The following is a 12,145-nucleotide window of genomic DNA, read 5'->3' on the forward strand; positions in this document are numbered from 1 at the left end:
GAACATTGAGGTCTAGCAACAGCACAGCCTATGATGCCAATAGGAGAAGGAAAATCCAAAAGATTGAAGCTCTGAGATGGAAAGAAAGAGTTTCAGTGGTCATTCATCTGTATTGATTGTTCCCAGTTGTGTATTCTTTATCTAAAAGGAATACCTTAACTGGAGAATGTTGGAATATGAATGTCTTCCTTTTAGTTAAAATGTGTAAGTTTGTTAAAGTAATATATAATAGAGAAACATTATAAAAGCACTCTTTAAAATAGTGCAACCGTTGTGTATGTTATCTTTGTTTATTGTATTTGTATTTTATATTTTTTGTAATATTTTATTCACATGTGTCCAATGATGTGTTCCCTGTTTTCTTTATTTTTTATTTAATTATTCTAGTCACGTGAACTGGAAATTTCAGTTTATTGGCGTGATTGGCGATCTCTGTGTGCTGTAAAATTTCTGAGGTTAGAAGATTTTTTAGACAACCAACGGCATGGCATGTGTCTCTATTTGGAACCGCAGGGTACTTTATTTGCAGAGGTAATAAATGTATTTTATTAAATATGCATAACTACCATTGAAATTATATATGTAGGCAACATGATGTAGAAGTGGGAAGAGTATTAGGCTGAATGGCAGACAACTTGAATTCTTGGCTCAACTCTGCCACTAAATAGGTATGTTACCCTGAGACAAGTCATTTATCCTCTCTAGGTCTGTTTTCTCATCTAGAAAATGAGGAGATGGAACTAAATTATATCTCAGATTCTCTTAAGTTTTCAAACTTGCAAGTTTATTGAATTTCATGAACCATAAATCTAATGCTATAGTCATGTCAACTTGAATTTTCTTAACCGCAGGTTACCTTTTTTAATCCAGTTATTGAAAGAAGACCAAAACTCCAAAGACAAAAGAAAATTTTTTCGAAACAACAAGGTAATTACTGAGAAATCAAGTACAAAGTGTTTTGGTGTTATCTTAAATACTTTAAAAATGTACATACTATTTAAAAAGTGATATCCATTTTTTCTTTGTGTTTTCTTCTTTTTTTTTTTTTTTTTAAACAACAGCTCCTGTTTATTTTTTTATTTTTATTTATTTATTTTATTTATGGCTGTGTTGGGTCTTCATTTCTGTGCGAGGGTTTTCTCTAGTTGCGGCAAGTGGGGGCCACTCTTCATCGCGGTGCGCGGGCCTCTCACTATCGCGGCCTCTCTTGTTGCGGAGCACAGGCTCCAGACGCGCAGGCTCAGCAATTGTGGCTCACGGGCCCAGTTGTTCCGCGGCATGTGGGATCTTCCCAGACTAGGTCTCGAACCCGTGTCCCCTGCATTGGCAGGCAGATTCTCAACCACTGCGCCACCAGGGAAGCCCTGTGTTTTCTTCTTATTTGTTCAATTATTTACTTCTAAATTTTGTTATGGAAAATTTGAAACATGCGTAAGTATAGAGACTAGTGCGGTGTGCCATCACTCAGCTTCAACAACAGTCAGCTTATGTCCAGTTTTGTTTCATCTATGTTCCATCGCTTACAACTTCCTCAGATTATTTGAAGCAAACCCAGACATCATATTGATTCATCCATAAATATTACAGTTAGTATCTCTAAAAGATAAGAATTCTGTTTTTAAAACCTTAACCACATACCATTACTAGACTTAAATGAGCAATTCCTACGTATTTATTTTTAAAACTGATTTTGCTTTTTTGCACTAGCCTTTAATAACAAATAGTTAAGAACTGTTTTTTTAAGTGACAAATATTGTTTGTTCTTCATAAATTATAAACCGATGAATATGAATTCTTAAATTATGGCTGTTGGTAATATATTAAAAAAATACTTGTTCTGTTTTCTTTATTTACAATATCCACAGGCAAAACATTTCTCAGAGCTCCTCAAATGAATATTAATATTGCCACTTGGGGAAGACTAGTGAGAAGAGCTATTCCTACAGTAAATCATTCTGGCACCTTCAGCCCTCAAGCCTCTGTGCCTGCTACAGTGCCAGTGGTTGATGTACACATCCCTGAACTAGCACCTCCAGCTAGGTATGTGTCTTAAGATTTTTAAGCATTGCTCTTATAAAATAGTTATTGTGACATTTGTACATATTGATTACAGTGAGCCTATTAAAAGTCTCATTTCTTCCAAATAGTATTTTGAAGCTAGTGCTCTGCTTACTTTTAAAACAATAAAATTGTTTGCCTTAATTGTAAAGTTATTTAAAATATATACTTTTGATTACTGCTTTTGGTGAATTGCTTTATCTTTTATAAGTGATTCTGCAGTAACCAAATTGGACTTTGATCTTGAACCTGAGCCTCCTCTGGCCCCACCACGTGATTCTTCCCTTGGAGAAATAGATGAATCTGCTGAATTAAGAGATTTGGATACACAAGGACAGGTAAGGCATTTTAAACCTTGTATAATTCCTTTTCACCAGATAAATTACCAGTAAAAGCATCATAGTGAATGAGATGTTAAAAACATCTCATTTAACATTTTAGTTAAAAAATGCCTGTGTGAACTGTGTTGTTTATGTTGCTTGTGAATGAAACATAAAAACCTCTGGATGCTCATGAGCCAGGAGAGATGGAATAGGCTGCTTAATCTAGGAGCATAGGAGCATGGCTGATATTGGACGACATGTTGCCTGAAACACTGTGCATCTTCTAACTAGGTTAACGTGATTTTTGAAAATGCATGTAAGATGAAAGTAATGTATTCATTTTTTAAAATTGAAATATGGTTGATTTACAACATTGTGTTTCAGGTGTACAGCATAGTGATTCAGTATTTTTTCAGATTCTAGTTCATTATAGGTTAGTACAAGATAATGGGTATAATTCCCTGTGCTATACAGTATATCCTATTGCTTATCCATTTTATATATAGTAGTTTGTATCTGTTAATCCCATACCCCTAATTTGTCCCTCCCCCCTTCCTCCTCCCCTTGGTAAGCACAAGTTTGTTTTCTAAATCTATGAGTCTGTTTCTGTTTTGTATATACATTCATTTGTATTATTTTTTAGATTCTACATATAAGTGATATCATATAGTATTTATTTCTTTGTCTGACTTATTTCACTAAGCATAATATTCTCTACATCCATCCATGTTGCTGTAGAGGGCATTATTTCATTCTTTTTTGGGGGGGAGTAATATTCCATTGTGTGTGTGTGTGTGTGTGTGCGTGTATGTATACACACACATTTTAAAAAAATTTTATTAAAGTATAGTTGATTTACAGTGTTGTGTTTAATTTCTGCTGTATAGCAAAGTCACTCAGTTATACATATATATATTCTTTTTCATATTCCTTTCCATTATGGTTTATCACAGGATATTGAATATAGTTCCTTGTGCTATGTTGTAGGACCTTGTTGTTTACCCATCCTATATATAATAGTTTGCACCTGCTAATCCCACACTCCCAATCCTTCCCTCCCCCAAACCCCCTCCCCCTTAGCAACCACAAGTCTGTTCTCTATATTTGTGAGTCTGTTTTTGTTTCATAGATACGTTCATTTGTGTTTTATTTTTGATTCCACATGTAAGTGATATCATATGGTATTTGTCTTTCTCTTTCTGACTTACTTTGCTTAGCATGATAATCTCTAGGTCCGTCCATGTTGGTGCAAATGACATTATTTCTTTTTAATGGCTGAGTAATTCCATTGTATGTATGTGTGTGTGTGTGATATATATATATATATATATTTACCACATCTTCTTTATCCATTCCTCTGTTGATGGACATTTAGGTTGTTTCCATGTCTTGGCTATTGTAAATAGTGCTGCTATGAACATAAGGGTGCATGTATCTTTTTGAATTAGAGATTCATCTGGGTATATGCCCAGGAGTGGAGTTGCTGGATCATATGGCAACTCTATTTTTAGTTTTTTGAGGAACCTCCATACTGTTTTCCATAATGGCTGTACCAATTTAAATACATTCCCACCAGTAGTGTAAGAGGGTTCCCTTTTCTCTACATCTCTCCAGCATTTATGATTTGTAGACTTTTTAATGATGGCCATTTTGACCGATGTGAGGTGGTACCCCATTATTGTTTTGATTTGCATTTCTCTAATAATTAGTGATGATGAGCATCTTTTCATGTGCCTATTGGCCATCTGTATGTACCACATCTTCTTAAACCAGTCGTCTGTTGATGGCCGCTTGGGTTGCTTTTGTGTAACTGGCTATTGTAAACAATGCTTCTGTGAACATCGGGGCTCATGTATCTTTTCAAATTAGTGTTTTTGTTTTTTCCAATGTATTCTTTTTTTTTACCTTTTTTAGATAAGAGTAATATATAATTAATAACCATAAAAATGAATGTCCAATATCTGAATTTTATTTTCTCACCCATATTTATATCAACTTTTAACATTTTTTTCTTTAACTATCCTTACCTAGTAAGTTGTTTTCCGAATGTTTCTATGATTTAATGAGTGTTTAATATTTTACAGGTTTCAGAAACAGTTTTTGATACTGAGAATGACAGAAATAGACTACTTCCAAAATCTCAATCTGAGTATGAGCCTGATATTCCTCAATCAGGCCTAGAATATAGTGGTATTCATGAACTTGAGGACAGAAGGTAAAGAATATGTACACAGCTTTGCTACATGTTTAGTCCCATACTTTTGCCTTATTTTGATTGACATTACTGTTTTCAGATCTCAACAAATGTTTCAGTTTAATCTACAAGACTTCCGGTGTTGTGCTGTCTTGGGTAGAGGACATTTTGGAAAGGTAATCTTTTAAATTTTCTTGGAATGCCTACAAAAGTAATAACTCACATGGGAAATAATTATTTTAATCTCATTTCAGGTGCTTTTGGCTGAATATAAACACACTAATGAAATGTTTGCTATAAAAGCCTTAAAGAAAGGAGACATTGTAGCTCGAGATGAAGTAGACAGGTTAGTTTTTTAAAAATGAAATTGTTTATTTTTCTGAAAATGTAGCTTATCGTGAAAAATCAGTGTATGTATTGCAACAACAAAACTTTCTATTTTCCTAATACAGTTGACCGTTGAATAACATGGGTTTCAACTGCATGGGTCCACTTAAACATGGATATTTTTCAACAGTAAACGCTACAATATTACATGGTCTATGGTTGGTGAATCCACAGATGTGGAGGAACTGCAGATACAGAGGGCTGACTATAAATTATACACAGATTAACCCCCGTGTTGTTAAAGGGTCAACTGTAATAAGTAAAGAAACTAAATAAATTAATGCATAAGGTAGGCCTTAATTAAATGGTTTTCTTTCTAGCTAACTCCCTCTTCCCCTTCTTAAGACATTTTACTGCTGAGTGAATACCAAGGAAAGATGATGAAATGTTTAAACTAATTCTAATAAGTTTTTTTACTTGGAAATGTTAAACTGTTTATATGGAATAGGAACTGTTATACATCTGTGGTTGGGTGAGGCTATTTCCTGTTCATACTACAGAAGTAATGAGATGTCATTTACAAATAATCTTCAGTTAACTGAATGGTTAATATATTCTGCTTTTGAAAATGCACCTACATCTATTTTTTGCTCTATGTTTCTGAAAATGATATTTTTTGACCACAGTATCTTACATTTCTGGGTGTAAATTGATACGGATACCTCTTGATCTACAATTATTGAAATGTAAGGACTTTGGAGATAATATTGTAATTAGGTTAGAGAATATACTTTAAAAAGACTATCTCAAATTAATGGAGTGGTTCAACATGGAAATTATTGTATAATAAAATGGCGTATTTATTACAAAATGAGGCTTTCATTTGATATTTAGAAGAAGTAGTATTTTTCTTAAACCACCAGTTTAAGGAAGCACCAGTTGATATTAATAGAAGACAGCCCTGTATAATGAGAACAGCCTGTGATTATCAGTGAGAAGGCTTCTCTAGTTCTGATTGTTCCTTCTTACTTAATGATTTGATCCCAGGGCAATTCACTGAACATCTTTGAGCCTCAGTTAACCCACATATTTTTTTTTTTTTTTAACGCACATATTTTTAAAATATATTTTTTGGTAATACTTGCCTTACCGAATTGTATTAAGTGCCATATAGATATATCAAATTGCTATTTTTAATATTTTTCCATGATATGGGAAGTTCTTAGAATTAGGATAGATCTTAAAAGATGTGGGTTTCCTTTATATAAAAAAATATTTTCCTTTTGGATTTGCCTATTTGTTTTTTATCCATTTCTCATACTTCTCAATTATATCAAAATAAACTCTTCTCTGATCTAAAACTACTTAGAGAGGATTTTGCATAATATTTATGAAATATTCTGAACACTATAGTATATGCTAACAACTGTATATTTCTGTTACATAAGTAGTTAAAGCAAACCTTTAATTACACTGTCAGTTTGTTTTTAATTACAATAATAGTAAGGTCAAATGTTTTTCTTTTCTGGAAGAATGTTTGCTTTATTCCAGATTCATATATGGTAAATTCATTTATATCCTAAAATAATAGGAGACTGGTACTACCGCAGTTAATAATGGGAAAGTGGTAATTACTTGGTGGTTTATATAACTTTCTGCTACATTGTTACTACTTTGAGCCACGTCTCTGTAGGAAAAAACTTTCTAATTAAATATAGATAGAATAATATTAATATTACTATTAAAGAAGAATGTCCAGATCAGAGGATGAAGCTTTAGCCAGAGCCTGGGACATTACCCCTACTTAAAATTAATCCAGCCTTAGTGAAAAGTTGATGAGTGATCTTCATCTAACTTCAGTTATAAATCCATGTATTCAGTAACATGGAAGTAAAATAAGCTCCAGTAGAACCAGAAAAACAGAGAAATGTAAAATTCAGAGTGAGAAATAAAACTCACTGTTAGAGGACTTTGAGGAAGGCAGCAAAAAAAAGAGCAATTAGAGGAAGGCAAGAAAAAAAATTAATTTAGAAAATAAGGAAACAGACCAGCATGTTTTTAAAAGTTATATAACTTGCAAGTCTGAATAGTAAACAACTAAGCAGAAATCTTTTATATCCACTTTCTAGCTCATCCTTTTAATAGATCCATAGAATTCGATGTTATTGCATATCAGTGGGGGTTTTTTTCCTATAGTTGTTTCTGAAATACTTGATGGTTCTTAATGACAGTTTTCCTTTCTAAATTTTCTCTTTCTAGTGTGAATTTTATTATTTTACTTATAGAAAATTCTAAATCAACTTGTTTTTTGTTGTTATTTGGTTTGGTTTTTTTTCTTCTAGTTTTATTGAGATATAATTGACATGCAGCACTGTATAAGTTTAAGGTGTACAGCATAATGATTTGACTTACATACATCATGAAATGACTGTCAAAATAAGTTAAGTGAACATCATAGAGATACGAAATTAAAGAAAGAAAAAAAATATTTTCCTTGTGATGAGAACTCCTAAGGTTTACTCTTTTTTTTTTTAATTATTTTTATTTTATTTATTTATTTATTTATGGCTGCGTTGGGTCTTCGTTTCTATGCGAGGGCTTTCTCCAGTTGCGGCAAGCGGGGGCCACTCTTCATCGCGGTGCGCGGGCCTCTCACTATCGCGGCCTCTCTTGTTGCAGAGCACAGGCTCCAGACACGCAGGCTCAGTAATTGTGGCTCACGGGCCTAGTTGCTCCACGGCATGTGGGATCTTCCCAGACCAGAGCTCGAACCCGTGTCCCCTGCATTGGCAGGCAGATTCTCAACCACTGCACCACCAGGGAAGCCCTAAGATTTATTCTTTTAACAACTTTCATATATAACATACAGCAATGTTAACTTTATCATATTGTACATTATATCTCTAGTACTTATTTATCTTATAACTAGAAGTTTGTACCTTTTGACTGCCTTCATCCAATTTCCCCTCCCCTCACCCCATCTCTGGTAATCACAAATCTACATCTTTTTAAAGGAACACAAATTAATGCACTAACTTCAAAGTAATGTAATTCATGTACAAAGATCACGTTTTCCACCTACCATTAGTTGAACTTCTTTCTGAGTGCCATCTTACCCCACTCCTGAGTAGGAATGTTAAATGTGTGTTACTGTTATGCCTCCTCACTCAGCTTCCTTTTCTTACCAGTTCACATTTCAAAACAACAGAATAGACTTGGAAGTATATTTTTGTAGTTGCAGAACAAAAACACAGCTAGCCAGAGTTTCTATATATATCATATATACGTATATATGATTTAATCCTAAGAGTAGCCTTATTAATGTTGTAATTTTCCACTGACCAAAATAACTGTTTATATAGTTTTTAAGTTTCTATCATGTCTAATAATGTACTGAAGGAAGTACACCAAAAAATGTTAGAATGAAACTAGTCACTTAGGGAGATAAAACATTAATACATTAGTTATATAAATAAAACAGATTAGGTATGTTTGAGTTTAAGCTGAACAATATAGACAATCGCAGCTCATAAAAGGGGGAACATCAAATGAAGGTGTGCTGGTGGATTTAGATAAGGCCTTGTAAAGAAGATTGGATTTGTGCTGATCTTTGGCAGATGGAAGATACTTGGGAACATGGAGAGGAGAGAAATGACAAGATAGAGGAAAATGTTCTGGACAGAATGAATAAAGTTTGAAGTTTTGAATAAGGTTGGATTGTTTCATAGACTTTTAAGGAGGATACACAATTTAGATTAGGTTGGGAAAAGTTAAAGACTTCTGGAGCAGCTTTCTGGTGTGCTGTATAATGCTTAAAATTAAAATTATTGTTCCTGTTGGGGTCTATAAAGATCCTTCCTCCTTTACCTAATAGTCCTAAGACATCTATCCAGCCGTCATCAATATTGTCAGTCCTCATCAAACAATTCTATGAATGGCATTAAAACCATTTTAAGAGGAATTCTGGTTAATCCTTTAGACCATTTACATGTTCAACACAGGTCTAACCTTATAGTTACCCAGTTGAGAATTAGTAATTCACCCATAATAGATTAGTAATTCACCCATAAACCATACACAGTGAAGAGGCCACGTTTGTCATCTAGTTGAGCCCAAAACATCTTGCCTGTTTGTCTTATTTCATCTGAATATTTTATCCTCATTAGCCAAAATTAAGATTCACATAGTAAATCAATTGTTTTAGAATCTGTCTTACAGATCTTGCCCACTTGGACATTGTTTTCCAATAAATTTAAATGGTGATAAAGTCAAAGCTGTTAACTGTTCTTTCTAATCTTCTGTGAATTTATTTCTAATAGTGACTTAATTTGTAGTAACATTTAGAAACCTTGCAAATGTATGTAGACATAAGCCCAACGCTTTAGAAACAATTACAGTGGGGCTTTCTGTTTCTGAGTATATATAAAGTTGTAAACAGATTGGGTGAAATAAGAGGGTAAGAGTTCATCTAGAATGTGACCATATTAAATGGAGTTTAAACACTATTTCATAATAGCTGCATTTACTGTCAGTATTTAAAACTGAACAGGTGTTTTAGTTCATAATTCAGAATACAACTATATTAACAGAGCAATAAAAATTCCATGTTCCTTCTACACAACAGGTATACTCTTAAATGTTTTCAAAATTCTATTTAATTTTCTTGAGTCATAGCAGTATAATCTGGATACCCAAACAAATGCTTTAATCTTTAAATTAACCTTTTTAAAATTAACTCTGAAGAGATCCAAAAAGAAAGGAGAATGGGTCTACCTCCTTCTAACATTAGAATTTTGGTTTGGTATTTTGAAATCAATAACCAAATACACACACACACACACACACACACACATGTAAGCAGTTCTTTAATTTTAAAAATGAAAGCATATTAATAATGCTTTTCAACAAACATTAATGTCAATTTTTGATTCCAGTCTCAAAAACAAACAAAAATGCCTATTTTGCATTAGAAACATAAATGTAATCTAATTGTTAATAAAATACGTCTGTAGGTATATTTATTTTGATCAGGTGCTTAAAGTGTTAATTCCAAGTTGTATCTGAATAATATTTGACCTGGTTTTCTTCTGCTTTGAGGTGTTTTTTGTTGTTGTTGTTTAGATTTTTTTTTCTTTTTTTGGTTTTTCCCCAGTTATACATACACATGTATCTATTCTTTTTCAAATTCTTTTCCCATTTACGTTGTTACATAGTACTGAACAGAGTTGCTTGTGCTATACAGTAGGTCCTTGTTGGTTATCCATTTTAAATATAGCAGTGTGTACATGTCTGCTTTGAGTATTAAGTCAGGTTGATTTACTAAATATTTTCAGGGGGAAGAAGAGTGGTATTTTTTGTTATTTAGGCGAAATTGTTTCAGAGTCAGTAAGTTTGACCGCTGTTCTTTTAAGCAGCTTGTAAGAGTTCTTACAGGGAAACCTGTGATAGCTATAGATTTTATAGATAAATTGTATCATTCTTCAGGAGCTTCCTTGAAGTATGTTATAGAATTCTCCATGTAACCTCTTTATTTTCCAGTTAGCCTTTTAAATTAAAATGTTATGCAGTGCATCTTTACCTCTCAGCTTCATATATTATATAATAGAATATTTGGATACCATAGCTTGTGAATTGTAAGTATATACTGTCCTTGAAATTGCCTTGATCACAAAATATGTATTTTAAAATTATGCTTTAGGTTGCTAAATCCTCTGACCAATTCCTGAAAAATTTGCACAATTCACTCCCAATTAAGCCTTTTTTATTAACTATTACCACTAGCCATATGTGTGCTGCTCTGATACTATCAATGTGAACTTTGTCATGCTAATCATATTTAGTTTTCATTAATATATTTCTATTAAAGTTATATATATCAAGTAGCCCAAATTTTTCAAAGCATTTATAGCAAGACTAGGACACATATTATGGTTTTAAAGTTATAATGATTAAGAACTTTGCTTATATTAGAGTTTAGTAATTTTTAAAGAATGTTATTTCCAACTAGAACTTTAAAAAAAAAACACCAGTGATTCTTAAATGTTTTCTCTTACAGCCTGATGTGTGAAAAAAGAATTTTTGAAACTGTGAATAGTGTAAGGCATCCCTTTTTGGTGAACCTTTTTGCATGTTTCCAAACCAAAGAGCATGTTTGCTTTGTAATGGAATATGCTGCCGGTGGGGACCTAATGATGCACATTCATACTGATGTCTTTTCTGAACCAAGAGCTGTGTGAGTATTTAGCACTTCTCTGAGTTTCTTCATGACTGATTTCTTTCTGGGAGGGAAAAAATGCTCTCTGAATTTTAGATTTATTTCTTTCCCTCATATGGAAAATAGATGAAGGAATATTAGAACTCCTTACTTACCTTTTTGCCATAAATAAATGTATCTATTTTTCTGTGTTGTTCATGTTGAAAATTTCATGGATTACCCTAAATCACACTTGATAATTTAGATATACAATTTAGGTTTATTTTAGTAAAATCTCTTCTTTTTTTCCAGTATATTTTCTCCCTAGGGAATGCCATCTAGGACCATGGCTTTAAGTATTAACTATACTCAAAATACATTGTTAAGTGAAAAAAGAAAATGTAGAAGAGTTTGTATTATATATTTGTGTGAAATATTTGTATTTGCATTTTAAAGGGTAATTTAAAAGAGTATGTCTTAAGTGTTTGCTTGCATGTGCTTACAGTATCTCTAAAGAATATAAAAGAAATTGGTATGCGTATCGCCTCCAATGAAAGACATAGAATCCAGATATGATACTTAATAAATAACTGGGTATACTGTTTAAAATATATATTTCACTGAACGCTTACAGGATGTCAGGTACTGTGTTAAATATTTTAATTTATCACTATAACCCTTTTTGTAGTTTTTGAATTTGATATTATATGAAGGTTTTGCTTATTCAGATGCAAAGGAATAAATAATAGCAAACATTTGTGATTAAACATAATTATATATATTCTTTCCCTGTTGTTATCCCAGTTTTATAGCTCTTAAGTGTTGGAGCTAGGATTTGAACCTAGGAAAATGCTCTTAATAGCTACACTGTATATGCAGGTGTTTACTAAATTTATATCTCCAGCCCTTACCTCTTACCTAAACTTCGAATTCCAATAACATTCAGCAGCCAACTTGACTCTTCCCTTTATATGGCTAATAAGTATTTCTTGTTTAACATCTCAAAATGAACGCCTGATATTTCCCATTTCCCCCCACCTCACCCACCAC

At 32.8% G+C, this 12,145-nt stretch overlaps 1 protein-coding gene across 1 annotated transcript in view; it reads left to right on the forward strand.

Annotated features, from left to right (window-relative positions):
* PKN2 (protein kinase N2) overlaps nucleotides 1-12,145 on the forward strand; it is a 135,511-nt gene that overhangs the window by 109,038 nt on the left and 14,328 nt on the right. The window contains exons 9-16 of the mRNA XM_036859939.1: nucleotides 388-531; nucleotides 852-927; nucleotides 1,866-2,040; nucleotides 2,270-2,396; nucleotides 4,466-4,596; nucleotides 4,676-4,751; nucleotides 4,830-4,921; nucleotides 10,958-11,134. Coding sequence (XP_036715834.1) covers nucleotides 388-531; nucleotides 852-927; nucleotides 1,866-2,040; nucleotides 2,270-2,396; nucleotides 4,466-4,596; nucleotides 4,676-4,751; nucleotides 4,830-4,921; nucleotides 10,958-11,134 — 998 coding nt within the window. The remainder of the gene's footprint in view (nucleotides 1-387; nucleotides 532-851; nucleotides 928-1,865; nucleotides 2,041-2,269; nucleotides 2,397-4,465; nucleotides 4,597-4,675; nucleotides 4,752-4,829; nucleotides 4,922-10,957; nucleotides 11,135-12,145) is intronic.

Source organism: Balaenoptera musculus, chromosome 1 (genome assembly GCF_009873245.2).
Source record: "Balaenoptera musculus isolate JJ_BM4_2016_0621 chromosome 1, mBalMus1.pri.v3, whole genome shotgun sequence".
Taxonomy (NCBI): Eukaryota; Metazoa; Chordata; class Mammalia; order Artiodactyla; family Balaenopteridae; genus Balaenoptera; species Balaenoptera musculus.